The sequence below is a fragment of the Diaporthe citri genome (genome assembly GCF_014595645.1).
Source record: "Diaporthe citri strain NFHF-8-4 chromosome Unknown scaffold_11, whole genome shotgun sequence".
Classification (NCBI taxonomy): domain Eukaryota; kingdom Fungi; phylum Ascomycota; class Sordariomycetes; order Diaporthales; family Diaporthaceae; genus Diaporthe; species Diaporthe citri.
In genome coordinates this window covers 160126-176976 of record NW_025064856.1, presented here as the reverse complement: position 1 = coordinate 176976, position 16851 = coordinate 160126, and the positions used below count along the sequence as shown (strand labels likewise).

Below are 16851 nucleotides of genomic sequence, written 5' to 3'. Positions count from 1 at the left end.
GCATACTCGCACATGATACCCTACTTTGTAATTATGCAATGTCGGCATGCAATGACTCGGAGCCGCCACGACGGCTTGTGCATTCAAGGGAATAAGAGCAATAAAACAGTTCTCATAATTTATGTGTCTCGACTGCAAACCCTTATCAACACTCACTACCGCATGAATGCCCATCGAAGACCCCTTTCATTATGATCAATATATGCGGTGTCCTGAAGGTAGCCCTCGCGTCGGTTCCACAGCCGCTTGTTCACGATTCAACCATTTCCAGCCCAACACACAAAGAACAAGCGTGCCTCCTAGGCAGATGACTGAAATCTGGAGGTTAGTATCTATCGTGGTTACGAACATTAATGCATAGAGAACCGTCGCCTGAAAGCTTACCTGAGCCACCGGCGACCTGCCCGGACGTCCATGTCTCCTCGGCATGGAAGCCTTCTATTTTGACAGCGAAAAGTGCGGCGATCCATGAAAGCGGTGTCTAGAGGAATTAGCTTTTCTCATGTTAGATTGAATGGAACTGCTTACGAAGATCACCGTTACGACGGTGAAGATGGCGAGAATCTTGGACTGCTCAGAGGCTTTCAATGCGTTCTCCGTACTTGCCGAGCCTTGAGTCAATTGTAGAAGAGTGACCACCTGCCGAAGACTCAGAAATGGAAGCTAGTAAATAGATATTGTGGATAACATACCGACTCTCGAACACTGTGTGCGTCCTCTTCGAGCCTTGTCATCATAGTGTACAGCCGGCGTGGGGCTTCGTCTGGGCTACATCTACATTCCATTCCCAAGGTCCGGTCCTTGTGCATATCCTCCCAGACTTGGGCTTGATTCTGGTACACTCGCTTGATCATTTTCAGCTCGTTGAGTGCATCATCGATGTCGAGCAAGGACATGGTTGCCGTTTTGAAGGCTTCCAGAAACCTGTCGTCGGACTTGCCAAGGTCGTTTCGAAAGCCTTTGTAGCATTGGTCGATATCCCGGGACTATACCCACCTCTTTTTTAGAACAGCGGTCAAGAAAATAAAGAGGCCGTTTCACAACGGAGGACTTACTATCCTTGAAATCTCTCCGGAGAATGCGTCCTGATATGTGAGCTGCCGCCCGAACAGCGAGAAGGTGGGTTGATATTCCAGACACGCTGCCACAATCTCATGCAGCAACTTGACAGGGCTCACATCTGCTTTCTGCATTTCGACCCGAGATCTGACATACTCTGAAGCAGAGTGTAGATTGGAAGAGTCCCATCGGGCGGGGAACGCGGTGATTAGAACATCTGTGAGAAGCTGTCAGAGCGCCCGGAGGAGTGCGGGCAGTATCTTGTTACTCACTGTCGATTTTCCACAGCCACAGCTGCGGGACAACAAGAACATATTGTCGAGACAGGTGTGGTTTGATGTATGAATCTCCAAGCCCGTCTTCAACCTGCGTAGCATCCATAATAGTGCTCGCCATTCCCAACTCTGCAAGCACTTTCAGGATTCTTTTCAGCGCCGTTGATATTCTAGATGTAGTTGAAGGGGCCACGGTCTTGGATAAATCAGTCTTCCTCACATAAGGATCTCTTTTCGCTTGTTGATGGTGAATGAAGCGCGACAGAACTTGCTCGGCGTTGACAATTTGCAAATCTGCGTCGGTAAGGTCGCGGTGAAAATAATGGTCCAGGCTTCTGGATCGCTGAACCTTGAACTCGGAATGGAGGGACATGATCATGTCGACGTGTGCTTGTTCCATAGAGCTGAGCTCTGGGTTCTCGTAAAAAGTAGTTGTCACGCCCGCTGGCTGCCCATCATTGCTCGGGCCGAGTGAGGGGCGATTCGTGATGAATCCAGGTCTCATCATGTCAATATCTATTACCGGTACCTGCCAGTAGAATACTCTCAGCATTTCAATTCAGCACATGCACAAGCCATATAAAGCGGATTTCCTGGACCTACAACTATCGCAGCGACAGAGTAGTGCCGGCTCTCGTCCCCTGCTCCATCATCACTAAATCCAAGGCTTTTTATGCGTGCTGTGGGAGCTTTCTCGATTGTTGCCTTGATACGTGTCAAAAGAATATTGAAGTGCGACCTTGACACTAACATGTGGAATTTTTACCTCGTCTGTGACGACGGGGAGGGTCGACACTTTGACACAGTGTTCGCGATATATCTCCCCGCTGTACCCTACGGCCACGCTTCTTTGATCGAATGTGTCATCGATGAAGGTCAATACATCGATACCCTCAGTGTGAAGCGAACCATGGGAGTACATCAATCGGCAGAAGTCCTACGCAACAACGTTGGTGAGCTGCCTGATATACATAATTTTCGGACAGGGGAACAACTTACTTCAATCCATCGACGCTGCATTTCGAGTTCAGCATTGATTTTGGTCAGTGGCTCGGCATAACTTCACTTGGACACTGAATCTTGCTAATACTGACATTTTGAGCAGAGAAATGTACCCATTTGGTTGCCCGCTGCCTTTCGGGGGTATTCGTGTAGCGGGCTCCGTTTTCTTTGTCGTCCAGTGCGAAGGACCGTCTCTTTTTCCGACGTGAGGCATGCCTCAATTGCCATTGCTCTTCGTAACAACAAGGCTTTTGAGAATTTGATGCGAGGTGGACGTAAATTTTGTACACCGGGCTGATGTCTGGGAATATCCTCTGCCTTTTGTGGCTCAGACTTTTGCTGTGGGCTTGGGGTGAATTCTCGGTTCTTGGCCACTCCCACATGATGTAGACACCGCTCGCATGACGTTTCAAGAGGCCCTCCTGGGGGTATGAGAGGGGAATTGGGGCTATGGATATATTTCTCCATCGAAAATGCCGGATCAAGTCAACAATCTCAATCTTGTCCGCCACACCAGCAGCGTCCTTGCCGATCCCGTCGTCTGAGCCAACCAAGCCGTCACAGGTAAGGCGTGGGTCCGCACCATGTTCGAGGAGATCTAGAACCATTTTAAAATGACCCCCCAAGGACGCGAAATGCAATGCAGTTGCTCCGCTGACTGGAACCTGTCCGTTGACGTCTATCCTGGCTCGCAGCAACTCGCACACGATCGGCTCCGCAGAGGCAGATTCACTGCATGCGGCGAAATGTAGTGGTGCCCAGCCATATACGTCTCCAGGCTCCGCATCAATGTGTGGGTTTCCCAGTAGAACCCGTACGACGTCGACATGTCCTTTCTCGCAAGCCAGGTGCAACGGTGTTTGGCGCCTTTCGTCCCTTGTGTTGACATATATAAGTGGAGCACTTGACAGATCCTTGACAATGTCGACATGCCCCTTTTCGCACGCCAGGTGCAAGGCTGTTCGGCCCTTTTCGTCCTGGGCGTTGACAGCGATACGCGAAGTGCTGAGGAGGTATTCGACGACGTCGATGTTGCCCACGCGGGCAGCTATATGTAACACCGTCTCTCCATTACCGGCTGGCATGTTGATGTTTCTGTCTAGCGGTGTTGCGGCGAGCTTTTTGAATGTCGCGATGTCCCATTTGGCGGCGGCAATATGTATAAATTGCTCTCCTTTCTTGTTGGGCATGTCTCCATCCAGATTTGTGCTCGTCAACAGGAGTTGGGCTAACTTTTCACAGCGCCGCTCCAGAGCGCAATGCAAGGCTGTATTGCCGTCGACATTTTGGATGTTGGCGTCTAGACCCTTCTCCAAGAGCAAACGCACAACATCGATGTCTTCCGATAGATGAATCGCAGTGTCACCTTGCGAACCTGTCATATTGACATCCAGGTCGGGATGGCTTAGGAAAAGCCTCAGGGCTGCAATGTTTCCAGCCTCGGCGGCTAGGTGAAGAGGGCCCTTTTCCTGAGGAGTCCTAGCATTGATGGCCCCATTTGAGCAGAGCCGCAACAATATTTCGTCGGTGTAATTTTGTATATCGTCTGATAACCACGATCCTATCGGTAGCATTGGGTGTCCCGCTGCGTAATGCACAGGAAGATAACCTGACGCGTCTGTCGCTTGGACTTCGATTCCAGCCACTTCGAGAAGCTGTCTGATCGAGGCCTGATCCCCTTGTATGGCTGCTACATGCAGAGGAGTCCTGGAGTTGGAGCCATCGCGGATGTTGACATCGATGTGCGGTGACTGAAGGAGCGCGGCCACCACAGCAACATTGCCCTCCTGGCATGCAATGTGGAGTCCAGCGAGTCCTTTATGGGTTTTCAAATTGACGTTGACATTCGGCCTTTTCAAGATGGCGTTCAGCAACTCCAGCCGGTCATGGTGACATGCACAATGAAGTATGCCCATGCCGTCGACCTGCTCGTTAACGTCGATGTCTGGGTGCTCATCTAGAATCCTCCTGGCCTTGTTACTTGTTTTGTTCACTAAGAGACGTTTCTTGCCACGTGAAAGACCTTCAATCAGAGTTGCCAATGATTGCTGATTCGATAAAAAGAGGTCATTCTTTGAAACCGATGGCGCGTGAGAACCATTGCCAGTGATATTTCGTGCCTTTTCATCAATTGAAGATTGCAGCGTAATATGGGGTGATTCCGATGTGTCTTGGGACTGATTGAACGGTTCACACGGCAAATTAAGAGCTCCTTCAGTCCAGAGAAAGGTTCCTTCGCCGGTTGCGCGTTGGTGGAGAAGGGAAGAAGGCTCATGGCCTGTGGGAGTATCGCCATCTGGAGCTGGAGAATTTGCATCCGCGCCGGATGAGATGTTCAGCGGTTCGTCCATTACGACCCGTTCACAGTTTTGTTCGGAAGACAGCACAGAGGGTTCAGACAAGGGGTTGGAAGGATTGGAAAAGACGACATGCAGCTGGTTTAAAATACCGTGGGCATCCACAGTCAAGTAAATGAGGCGCAGCTGATGCCAATCAATTCCGATTGTGATGTCCCCCTGCATATCGTAAAATGCATTGGCAGGTGGCTTGCAGTTGGCTGCGCCTTTTGAGCTGGCTGCTAAATGAGAGGAAATGCAGGCTGACGCCCCCACGGAATCCCACTGAACAGGTCATCAGCTCCGAGAACGAGCCTTCTCCACCTCTGTAACTGGTTAGTTCTTTTCTTTGGTCTTCACTCCAGACTACAGAAGAGCAGGAGATCCACAGTGTACTTCCGTATGAACTTCTCGCCTTCGCCATGTAATCCTGTGCGAATAGGTACAGAACTCCACTTGTCATTAATCCTTCAGTTTCATGGAAGCCCGGCGGAGGGCATGTCTGGAGGACCAGCCGCACTGAATTTGACACCACCTCCCCACAATAAGCCCTACAGGTACCGAGAATATTGTATTACAAGCGTCTATCTCAGTGCAAGAACGAGAGGAGAGGCATCTAACCAGAACCCACGGCAGAGGGACATGGAAGTCCCCCAGGCAATGTCACCCTTTGTCTAACTCACCAGCAACATGCAGTACCTAGACGGAAACTTGACGACCTAAGGAAGGCAATTCGTACTCCCTGCCTTTCAAAGCACATCACCTACTCCGGGACCGGAAGGCAGAGTCGTCTTGATACCTGGTTGACTTGGATAAAGGCATAGGTAGGAGAGCATTGGAATGCCCAGTTCAACTTCATGGAGGGAAAGAGTTGCTTCCCAGTACTTAGATCAAATGGGCGATATCTATGTAGGATGCTGTCAGGATTAGAGCAGATATCACGGCAACCTGCCATGAAAGTCGATTTCTTGAGAGCGGCGATTCCGGGTGGCTTTCACGGCTTATTCGATCTCTCGAGAATGTTCATCACCGCGGTTTCGTCATATGGGGCTAGTTACCTACCGGGAAACAAGTGCTGCCCACGGAGATGCAGCACTGGAGATTGGTCCGGGCACATATCGGTTCACACAAACGCACATGTGAGTGTTCACAAGTGGGAGTTGGTCACTGGCTGTCTCACAGCTGCAACAGCTGCGAGATGCGATCGTGGCTCTCCCGGCCATGGCGGATAGTCAGCTATGCAGCTGATTGGAAAAGGCGCCAGGTTTTGGGCAGCCGTCGCCGAGGGCATGACCGACATACTAGGCCGAAGGGTCAGTCCACTTTCTCACGCATTCAGGAGTCAAGTGAAGGCATCGTGCTGCTTGAGCAGTCGAGCCGGGGTGGCACACTCGCGCCGGAGCTGAAATTGTGCGCGTAGGGGCGCGCATATGTACGATAGAAAAGGGAAAGAGGATGGTCCAAATGCAATCCCACACCGATGGAACCGACATCTCCTCACTCGTCCCCGGCAGGCTCGTTCTTCTTCTTTTTCAGCCCTACCATCTGCAGCACCTCGTTCCAGAACCCCTCGGGCTTCGTCTTGAGCGCGTCCTCGTACGCATCGATCACAGGCTTGTCCCACACCAGGTCCGCGTCCTCGGGCCTCACGACCTTGGTCCTCTTGATGATCTTCCATGCCGTGTACGTCAGGACGGCAACAAATATCATGAGGTAGTAACTGAAGAACGTGCCGGTGTCCCAGTATCCGGGAAGGAAGGTCTCGTAGCCGTAGCACGAGACCACGAAGATCTCGCCGACCAGGCCGATCCACGCGCTGTAAGGCTGGAACCAGCCCTTGTAGGGGAGGGTGTCGCGGTCGACGCACTGTACCTTAAGGGCACGGTAGAAGTAGATATAGGTCAGGCACATGACGATGTAGTCGATGATCTGTGCTGCCTCCGTTAGGTTGGCCAGCCACTGGACAGCTTGTGCGGTGCCGTTCGAGACCGCGAGAAAGGATAGGAAGGGGAAGACCATCGTGACGACGAAGCACCACACCGGAATGCCGGAGCGCGTGCACTTGGACAGGAAGCGCGGCGCCTGGCCCTCGAGCGCCAATCCGTAGAGCGACCGCATGGCGCAATACACGTACGCATTTCCGGCTGAGAAAATGCTGGTAACCAAAAGTGCGTTGACGATGTGTGGCAGGATGGAAACCTGCATATTGCGCATCGCGATCACGTAGGGGCTCGCTGCCGCGGTTCCGGCACCGTCGCCCGCGTTCAGGGTTGGGTCGTTGTACGGCAGGATGATGCCGACGCAGAGGGCTCCACCGATGAAGAACACTCCAAAGCGCCAATAGACTGTCTTGAAAGCTTGCTTCAAATAAGTCCGTGGCCGCTGCGCCTCTCCAGCAACCATAGCCAGGTACTCGGGGCCAACGATGGTGAATGCTGCAGACCATAGTGCCCCAAGAAAACCTTGGAAGCGCCCCAGCGAGCCTGTGTGGATGTGCTCCGCGAAAGAGCCAGGGTTCGCCCAGTACCGAAAGCCAAATGCATCGTGCTGGGGGTTTCCTCCGCACATTGTGACGAATGTGAAGCAAAAGACGATAATGATGAGCAAGAATTTGCCGCTGGACAGCCAGAACTCGGCCTCGCCGTAGAATTTAACGGCAAATATGTTGATCAGTGCGTAGAGGACGATGCAGGCTGCGCAAACGGCTGCCACAGGTATGTCATCGCGCCAGAACGTCAGCACCAGGTTGATGGCAGAAATCTCAAACGGGATCATGGTGGCTTCGTATAGGAAGAAGTTCCAGCCCGTCATGAAACCGAACGCTTCGTCAACCCACTTGCCAGCAAAGCGAATGAAAGAGCCTGAGTGAGAATGTCAATTAACACAACCCTAACTGCGATGTCCCAGGTGCCACGGGCGGAACAGGGGGGTGGGCTGCATACCTGAGACGGGCATGTAAACGGCCATTTCGGCCATGCAGCTGTTGACCAAACCAAGCAGGGCCGAGTACAGAGCAAATGCGATGAGTAGCGAACCTGGCCCACCATCCATCAGGCCGTTGCCAATGGAGACAAACAGTGCCGTTCCGATGGAGCCTCCAATGGCAATCATCTGGATCTGGCGATTGCCGAGATGCCGTTGCAGGGCGTCCGTGTTGCCCCGGGCTTCGACGACGCCCACGGTCTCGTCATAGGGGCCGGCACTGTTCTTTTCGTCGCCGTCAGCTGGCGGGGACTCTTTGTCTGAGGCCATCGTGGGTGGGTATTTTCTTGGGAGAGCGCAGCACAGCGAAGGGCCCTTGATTGGTCTGGTTGGAGAAGCGTAAACGTGCTGGAGATTCCAAGCCAAGACAATGCAAGACCAGACAAGACGGGACGAGATCTGATCAGATCAGATCTGGGGATGTAAGGGAGGGAGGGGTAAGGAACTGGGAAGGGTTCAGCTGGAGAAAGACATGGCGGCGAAGTGAGGGCGTCTGCAGGGAGTGGCGCCGACAGGGTGGATCCATTGCAGCTACTGGAGGCACGCAAAATGCAGATTCGATCTGCATGCAAGAAAATGGCTCTTTCTGACGGGCCTGACGAGCCAGTGAGCCCGACGGGGAGGACGCCCGGTGTTGGGAAAAAAAAAAAAAAGGAAATTGCAAGCGGACGAGCGACTCGACGGCCGTGGCCGACGGCGATGAACGGTTCGATGGCAGGCCTCCTCAGACGGTGGGCTAGGTGGGGTCCCCTGTGTTGCTACTCGTGCTAGCTGCAGGTGGAGGGCGGGGCGAGACTCCGAGATGTGGCGCTAGCAAGTACCTTTCACCTCTCAACTGACGGAGATAAGCTCATGCGGAAAGATAAGCAACTGGTTAGCCGAGGTGGGCAGCAGCACTAGCAAAAGCACGTAAGAGTGCATACCTCGTCCTTCAGACACATGACGACCGTCTTAGCTCACGGTCCCGACAGCCCGTTCCGATACGTAAAGAGGACCCTTCATTTATTTTCATTTTTCAAGGACCCCTATGACTCTAATGTCTCAGATGACAGAATTTGATGGTAGAAATGGCCGCCAGCAGTCCTGCATTTCAAAGCAAATGTCACCGATCATGAGTTGCTCATGAGGAGACTCGAGCAAGGTCTGCAATTAGAAGCACAAGCAGCGTCCCTGATTTGACAGTGGCAGGTCGCAGTACTACTGCAAGTATGTAGTCTAGAAGCAAGTATATAGAGAGCAGAATGACGCTCCATTCCTGCCGTATGTGAACTCAGGCTGGGTACTCCACTTCCAATGGCCCTCGGCTCTTTGGCGACGAGATGTCCGGTCCGGGCCGACTCTTGATACGACTCTCACGTAGCCGTTCCTGAATACGTCTTGCAAATTAGTTCTCGCCAATTGCCCGCGAGACCGCCATCCCATCCTCGACATGTTCTACGAACCTGGGAAAACAGACCATGGGCTGGACCACGACCCTTTCAAGGTGCGTCTCGGAATCTTTCGTGTACCGCATCCGATACGACTGTGTCTCTAACCAGCCGCAGGCATGCGTTGTGCCCAGGCCAATTGGATGGATCAGCACCGTCTCTCCCGCGGGAGTGCACAACCTCGCCCCTTACTCACAGTTCAACAACCTTACTTTTGACCCACCATACGTGATGTTCTCCGCCAACCAGACGCCCTCCAACCGGCGCAAGGATACGGTGGCCAACGTCGAGGCCACGGGACGCTTCGCGTGGAATCTGGCGACGTGGGATCTCCGTGAGGCTGTGAATGCGACGGCCGAGCAGGTCCCGGCCGATGTTGACGAGTTCGGACGGGCTGGCCTGGAAAAGGAATTCACCACGGCGCTGCAGGACCCGCAGCTGCCGATGGTCAAGGCGAGCCCGGTCAAGTTCGAGTGCGTCTACCACACCACACTGAGGCTGCCAGGCAACCCGCCCATGGGCAGCGTGGACGTGGTCATTGGGCGCGTGGTTGCCGTCCACATCGCCGATGACGTGCTGACGGATGGCATCCTGGATGTGCGGAAGACGCAACCTATTGCGCGCTGTGGCTACTATCAGTATGCGGTCATTAGGGAGACATTTGAAATGATGATTCCAAGCGGCGGTGAGTGGAGCGAGGAAATATTGGGTGGCCTAGAGGGGTGTTCAAAGAAGAACAGGGCGATCGGCGATCGGATGCGGGAGACGCAGGGAGAGAGACATGCATAGAGCACTGAAGAAAAGTCTTGTCAAGTCGGGACCGGACGGCTTGTAGTAAGTACTGGGCTTTTTCACGGTCAATCGAGAATACTCCTGAGTCACACGTGCAGAATGTCGGAGACGTGAACATATATGTACCAAGGCACGCTTACTGTATCTCGCACTAATAAGCCACAAAAGCAGTTTTGCGGTCCCTTGCCCGGTCATTATCCCTTGTCACTGCAAGATTTAGGGATGACTAACAGTATACACCCAGCAAAGCCGATTTGATACGTGGCATTCAGACACGGCTTGTCACCCATATAAGCCAGTAAAGCCCTGTCAGAAGGAGGTGCGCGTCATCGAGGCTACCAGACCATCCGGTCTCTGGCCGCCATGCGCCCGTGTGAGAAAGCCTGTGAAGTTAGTCCACCACGGTTACAAGACTTTGATGGCAGTCACTTCCTTTTCATGACTTTGAAGATTTTTGGCGCAAACAGTTAGCCTCTGAATCACAGCACACCGCAGGACTGAGTCAACGCAGCTTTTGTTCAGCGGATCGGAGTTGACCTGAATTTTTTCGCAAGCCTCGAAGAAGCAAAGAAATTTCACCACAACAGCACATCTATCTGAAGAAGCAAAACACATCCCACACGATATATACCGTCATAGCGACACCCACAGGCAATGTCTACACAGACTCAGATCATCTCCAGCAACATGGACACCGAGGTTTCAGGACCAGTAGTCCTGAGCGGCTCCGACAAGACTGTTGATCAGATTCGCGATAGCATCGACTTCACCTCGGCCGACAATACTGAGATTAAGACTGCCCTGGAGGGTTTCAAGGCAAAGGAGCTAAATGGGCCTGCGGTCGATGCCAGCACATTCATTCTTCCTACTGTTGGACCTCGACTCGAGGCTATCGCTCAAAACCTCCACAGCGGCACAGGGTTCTCCATCCTCCGTGGCTTCAATACTCAGAAGTACACAGACGAGGACAATCTGATAATTTTCTTGGGTCTTGGTAGCTACATTGGCTCCCAGCGTGGTAAGTACAGACCTGCTTTTCAGATTTGTCGCTGGACCGGAGGCTGATGATTACTTTAGGCGCTCAGAACAAGAGCCGGGTGATGATCTCGCATATCACCGATGCCAAGGGGTGGCAGGATGTAAGAATGCAGATAAATCAGCATCACTACAGATGCTTACTTTCGTATAGGTGCCCCCTGAGAAGCGACACGGAATCCACACAAACTCGGCGCTCCCATTCCACACCGACATGGGATGCGAAGTCCTGACTCTGCTCTACCGGCAGGTCGCTGCCCACGGAGGTGCTACATCGCTCGCTTCGGCAGCAGCCATCTATGACGATCTCTTGAAGCAGCCCAAGATTCTCGAGACACTCCAGGCTGCCAACTGGCCCGTCCAGCTTAGTGTGAAGAACCCCGTTTTCAAGGAGATGCCTCTGCTCGCCCACCATGAAGGCCATGTCATTAGTGAGATCTACACTTTTGCGGCGTTCCCAATCCCGAATGAGTACATCACTGACATATTTCCAGTCTCTGCCGACCCGGGCCGTCTCGGCCTTCACCCTGCAACGGCCGAGAAGCCCTCTGAAGGTTCCAGACTTAATGAAGCACAGCTGAAAGCCCTCAAGATTCTGAATGATCTTGCTGAGAAGCACGCCGTCTCTATCCCGGCTCGACCTGGGGACATCCTGTTCATCAACAACCTGGCCGTTCTTCACAAGCGGGACTCTTACGTCGACGATGATAGCGACGCCGACTCCGACGCCGACGCCGACACTAAGAAGACGAACGGCACGGCCGCAGACGAGCAAGTCTCTACCTCCGAGGCTGATCCCAAGGACTCTAAGGACGACCCTAGCGCGGCGGAGTCCCCGATCGACTCCGAGCACAAGGACACCCCCGAGAAGGACGACAAGGCCAAGGCAGGAGGAGACAAGCTCCCCACCGCCGATGACACCAAGCGGCGCTGGCTGATGCGGCTGTGGCTGCGGAACGAGAAGCTGGGCTGGAAGATCCCGGATGCGATGAAGCTCCCCTGGGAGGCGGCCTATGGGAAGGACGTTGGCCGGCTCATCACCCCGAAGTACGACCCGTCGCCTCAGCCGGATTACAAGGAGCCCAGGTACACCTCTGGTACTGCCGCTTGGCTCATTGAGGACGAGGATGATGAGGCTTGGGTCCGTGGTCATTTTCTTTTGAGGGAGGTTGATTTGCCCCTGACGACTTTTTTGGTAGATGCACCTGGGTTGAGTAGGGAGCATAGAGAATAATGATCACTGGGTGAGCATGTGAGATCTGTGGAGCTTCTGTGTGTTAATCGATATTTGGTTATGTTTACTAAGAGCTGCACAATGTGACTGAGTAAAAAGTCTGACAGGCGCACAGAGCCGCTGAGTGTGAGAGTCTTATGTATGCTGTAATCCAAATTACTGTTTCATAAAAGCGAGCTTTTGAGAGAGTAAGAACCCTCCACCCCGTTCATTTTTTCCCCCTCTAGATGATATCTGACCGTGATTGTGATCTCGTTAATGTGACCCAGTTCATTCAGTGGAATCCGTCTCTGATGAGTCCGCAATTGCTTCTTGTCTTTTCAAGAAGGGTATAGATACTGCGCCGGGATTTACTGGTAGTGGAACATACAATTACGCGAAACACTCTAACCTTTGTTCTCGTGCAAGATCCACCTATGCGCAAAAGGTACTTGCTTATACTAAGGATAGGGCTGGCGTTGAAGGCGCTCCTCGTTGGTACCCTCTCACAAGACCGGCAGGGCCATTCCAGATGGATTTTCCAGTATTTGGAAGTGTTCCTCTTGAGGTCACAGAAAAGGTCAAAGCGCCATATTGTTCAGAGGTCACTAACCTAGTCAATTTAGAACACTGTTCTTCCAGGTCGTAATTTGAAGGATACACGGCCGGAATTCGGCGCATAGTCTCTTGTCCATTCCTCCGGAACCTTTGTCTGCGTGTAGATATCATACCAGCCTTTGCCTAATGGATGGCCTTTCCAAGTCTTCCCGCACTCGGACTCGAAACAGACACCATTCAGCCAATCGAACACACGCGGCAAGGCGACTGTGACCTCACCCGTGAACCCTTCCATCCCGTCGTCTTGTTCCGGTAGGCCGTGGGATGAGACGGACTCAGCACCAGCCTGAGCCTTGGATGAGTGCTTGTCGAGTTGAAAGTCAGGGTGTACCGCGCGGAGATAGAGCACTGGGCCATCCTCGTGAGGGTCAAAATCTAGTTCGTCCCTGACAATGAACCCGGTTCTGACGACATCACTCTCAATCGCTGCCTTGTCGGCCACAAGAAAGCAGCTGGTCCGTATACCCTTGGGAAGCTGCTGTTCTGCACCTGCGTGGCCGTCACGCATCCTGTTGAACTCCATGCGCAACCGCTCGTGTGAAGCTCCATTCAGCTCCTCCCTCTCGACAAAGACAGCAGAAGATTTGGGCCACAGCAGCGGACCGCTGTTCCAGTGCAGTATGCTTGCTTTGGCCGCGCTATCAAAGTACTCGCGGAACCTCTGCCAGGCTTCATCACCCTGCTGGCTTCCGTAGCAACCTGTGCGGAAGACTACGAAACCCCAGCATTCGGCGTCCAGGAGCCCGTTCTTGATTAGGTCCTTAATCCAAGCCGTGCCGCGTGCCAGCCGACGTGCGGCCTCCCACTCGTCCCACCGCCGCTGGAGCTCGTCGATCTCGGCCTGGTCTATGGCATTCCGCCTGTCGCAGGCATTCATTACGGCCCTTTTCGCGTCCTCGCTCGCGGCCCCCCTGAGGACGCCCGTCGCATGGTCGCGCAGCTGTTCCAGCTGAGATAATTGCGTTTGGTAGGCTCCGGGCGAGTCGAATAAGCTGCTCTGTGTTTCGAAATGCACGCCCCGTGGATGGTGAAGGACCATCGCTTCATCGCGTGTCAGGTCATCCGGGGTAGCTAGTGCCTTTGCGACGAGCTCAGCGCGTGTATGCCCCGTTTTCTCGACACAAATCCGGTCTTCTTCATCGGGCGACGGCCATTGCCAGATGATGTTGTATTCAGCACGCGTGATCGAGTGAGGATCGGCAATTGCCCGGCGACAAAGATTCTCTAGATCGAGATCTGAAATTTGGGCCGTCATATTCGGTTCCAATGTTGAACTGACACAAACCCTAAGCCTATGGGATATGCGCCTTGTCTGTTAGAATGCTTAATCAAAGGGTGTGGTTCTGGTTAGCCTTTGGTAAATTTCAGGAAGTGAGTTTATGAAAGATGTTCCAGTTCCTGGATTTTGTGGCGGGAGAAAAGGTCAGGAGCCCACAATTGCTGCTGCCTGTGGCACAGTGGAAAACTTTCAGCATCGCACCACTGCATGTATAGAATGGCCCGGTGCCTGCAGGAGAATGACCCATATTATGGACTCCGCGGAGGCCTAATATGGGTAGTAGAGGATCAGGATATTTCACAACTCTTACTAGAAAGGGTTCTGAAGACCTTATGCCGCTTTACGCGTGGACCCCGCAGGGAGTGCTCGTAGGCAGAACACGCCCATTTGTAGACTGAAAAAATACGCCAAGATTTCGTGGATCGGTTCTCACGCATATATTGGATCCCAAAAGTCCTGACTGGTTGCAAACAACACTTGATTTCGTAGCGGTATTAACAGACAATTTACAACTCATTCACCAAACGGCGTGAACTTCTCCAAGTACGTCTCAGCATGCTCCATCTCCCCTTCCAATACCATCTTGTGCTTATCACTCCTGATGCGGATAATACATTCAAACGGCTGAGGCCGGATGTTGAACCCCTCCGTGTACTTGAACGTGTCATAAGTGCGACCGGGAATCGGTTTGATATCGTACGCCCAGAGCAGCTTAGCCAATGCGATGTATAGTGAGTTCGCCGCCAGGTTTGCCCCTGGACATATGCGTCGACCCCAGCCAAATGACGAGTGTCCGCTCTTGGAGGGATGGGCTCTTCCGCCAAGCTCGAGGTCCTGCTTCTCGCCTGTGTGGAAGGTGGTCGTGGGAGCTTGCTTGACTCTCGCGGCGATGTTCCCGTCCAGGAAACGAAGTGGGTTGAAATGGTGGGGGTTTGGGTAGTACTCCTCGTTGAGGTTGATTGCCCACGAGTTGCCAAGCACAGTTGTTCCAGCTGGGATATAGTAGCCTTCATAGTGGTCATCCTCGGTCGACGCATGGGGTGTGCCGCCCAGCACAGCAACCGGCCTCCATCGCAGGACCTCCTTGACCAACGCTCTGATATAAGGGAGGCTCGCCTCATCGTCAAACGTCGGTGTCCGATCGGGGCCAATGACAGCGTCCAGCTCGGCCTGCGTGGCCTCGAGGGTTTCCGGGTGGGTAATCAGGGCCAGGAAAGCCGTACACATTGTTGATGCTGTGGTGTCTGACCCAGCACCGAACAGGGAAGCCGGAACGAAGGAGAAGTCGCGATCGGACAGAGGAATATTCTCCGTCTCCCGCATTTCCAGCAATATTTTGCAGAGTGAGTCTGGCAGCTTCTCTTTCGAAGATTCCTTCTCGGCTCTGGCGATGTCCCCTCTCACCACATCGACCAGGTCCATATTCGCAGCAGCCTCCTTCAGCCCGTGCTTCTTGATATCCTTCTTCCATGGCGCGAGGAAATCAGGCACATGCTTCAGCGCTGGAATAGTCTCGACCAGATACTTGCCGGGCACATTGAGCGAAGCAGAGTAATGCATGAACTCGAACCTCTGGCCGATGACCCTGGCATTCAGCGAGTCGATCCGATGCCCGTACGCCACGCAAAACACCACGCTCGATGTGAACGTCTCGATGAGCTTTACATAGTCATTCGGGCGACTCAGAAGCCCACATGCGAGCCGAACTGCCTCAGCCTCCTGCACCGGCTTGTAGAGCCTCAATGCCTTCGGCGTGAGAGCGAGGTGCAGGAGTCTCCGGCGGACGCTCCACTCTTTGCCGTAGGGTTTCACGAGAATGCTAGCGCCGTCCCACAGCAGCTCGCCCATCGCCACCATGCGGGGACGGCTGGAGTACTTGCTGCTCCTGGTCTCGAGGAGCTCCGTGGCGATGGCCGGGTCTGAGATGATGACGGTGGGCCGGCGGCCGATCCAGATGGTGTAGATTGGGCCGTACTTCTTGGACCACTCTTGGAACTGCACCCATGGCTTTGACTTGGGGAGCTGCAGCTTGTTGCCGATGAAGGGAAGAGGAGTAGGGCCAGGTGGCATGCGAAACCAGGTCACGGCATCATAGAGGAGCGTGACTGCTGGCAGGGCGATCAGGAGCGAGAGCCAGACGTAGAGGGGCCATGTCGACGGGTGCACGGAGATTTCTGCCATGCTGCTAGAGTCCTGCCCACGGTATGGAAGAGTAAACGTTCTCTAGGAATGCAAATTGGTGCGAGAGGAGTGCAGTTGACAGCTGGGGGATATCGACGAGGGCGCAGCGAGCATGGTGGAGCGAACAACGCCCTATTTCAACTTTGGTGAGGCTCAACGTCTGCGGAGGATCAACGACCTGCTGAACCAGTGCTGAGACCTGATGAACTAAGTGCTCGCTAGGAGGAGTCTAGGAGTAGCTTTGTCCACCTGATCCAGCCAGTCTTGCGGCACTCGGCACTTAATGAGCCTGTTCTTTCAGGTTATTCCGGGGAAAAGCTTTCCCCGCAAAACCTCCACAAACCAAGCCCACTACCCCGGACCCACCACGACGATACCCAGCGGTAAAACTCCGCATGGTCTCCAACGTCAAAACACTTCACATGTTTGTGAGAGACAGCGCTAAAACTGTCTGGTTTTTTATTTAGATATAATTTTGCTGGAATAACTCAACAGGAATAGGCACTGATCCCATCGACGCCTTGGGTCTCTCTTGACATTCAATGGTCAGGGCGCTTCTCATTAAAATATATTGCTGTTGTGGGGCAGGCTCAATACTGGTCATTGGCCACATTTCCCCTGCATGTGTACGGTCTGCCCACCTGGATTGCCG

The 16851-nt window shown here is 53.4% G+C and overlaps 5 protein-coding genes across 5 annotated transcripts; 2 read left to right on the top strand and 3 right to left on the bottom strand.

Moving 5' to 3' along the window:
• Window positions 1–195: 195 nt before the first annotated feature.
• On the bottom strand, window positions 196–4687 carry INS49_003828 (uncharacterized protein; the record flags this gene model as incomplete). Its single annotated transcript, XM_043164618.1, has 10 exons — window positions 196–311; window positions 385–481; window positions 529–639; window positions 693–986; window positions 1056–1276; window positions 1332–1863; window positions 1938–2039; window positions 2101–2271; window positions 2334–2348; window positions 2429–4687. The coding sequence occupies 10 exons, from the start codon at window positions 4685–4687 to the stop codon at window positions 196–198; spliced, it is 3918 nt and encodes a 1305-aa protein (XP_043018268.1).
• A 1482-nt stretch (window positions 4688–6169) lies between these two features.
• On the bottom strand, window positions 6170–7924 carry INS49_003827 (uncharacterized protein; the record flags this gene model as incomplete). Its single annotated transcript, XM_043164617.1, has 2 exons — window positions 6170–7533; window positions 7615–7924. 2 exons carry the CDS (start codon window positions 7922–7924, stop codon window positions 6170–6172), a joined length of 1674 nt encoding a protein of 557 aa, XP_043018267.1.
• Window positions 7925–9083: 1159 nt separating this feature from the next.
• INS49_003826 (uncharacterized protein) lies at window positions 9084–9870 on the top strand (the record flags this gene model as incomplete). The annotated part of the gene is made up of 2 exons (XM_043164616.1): window positions 9084–9137; window positions 9199–9870. 2 exons carry the CDS (start codon window positions 9084–9086, stop codon window positions 9868–9870), a joined length of 726 nt encoding a protein of 241 aa, XP_043018266.1.
• A 657-nt stretch (window positions 9871–10527) lies between these two features.
• INS49_003825 (uncharacterized protein) lies at window positions 10528–12122 on the top strand (the record flags this gene model as incomplete). The annotated part of the gene is made up of 4 exons (XM_043164615.1): window positions 10528–10891; window positions 10951–11012; window positions 11063–12049; window positions 12108–12122. The coding sequence occupies 4 exons, from the start codon at window positions 10528–10530 to the stop codon at window positions 12120–12122; spliced, it is 1428 nt and encodes a 475-aa protein (XP_043018265.1).
• Window positions 12123–12743: 621 nt separating this feature from the next.
• Window positions 12744–16199, bottom strand: INS49_003824 (uncharacterized protein; the record flags this gene model as incomplete). The annotated part of the gene is made up of 2 exons (XM_043164614.1): window positions 12744–13975; window positions 14540–16199. The coding sequence occupies 2 exons, from the start codon at window positions 16197–16199 to the stop codon at window positions 12744–12746; spliced, it is 2892 nt and encodes a 963-aa protein (XP_043018264.1).
• Window positions 16200–16851: the final 652 nt, after the last annotated feature.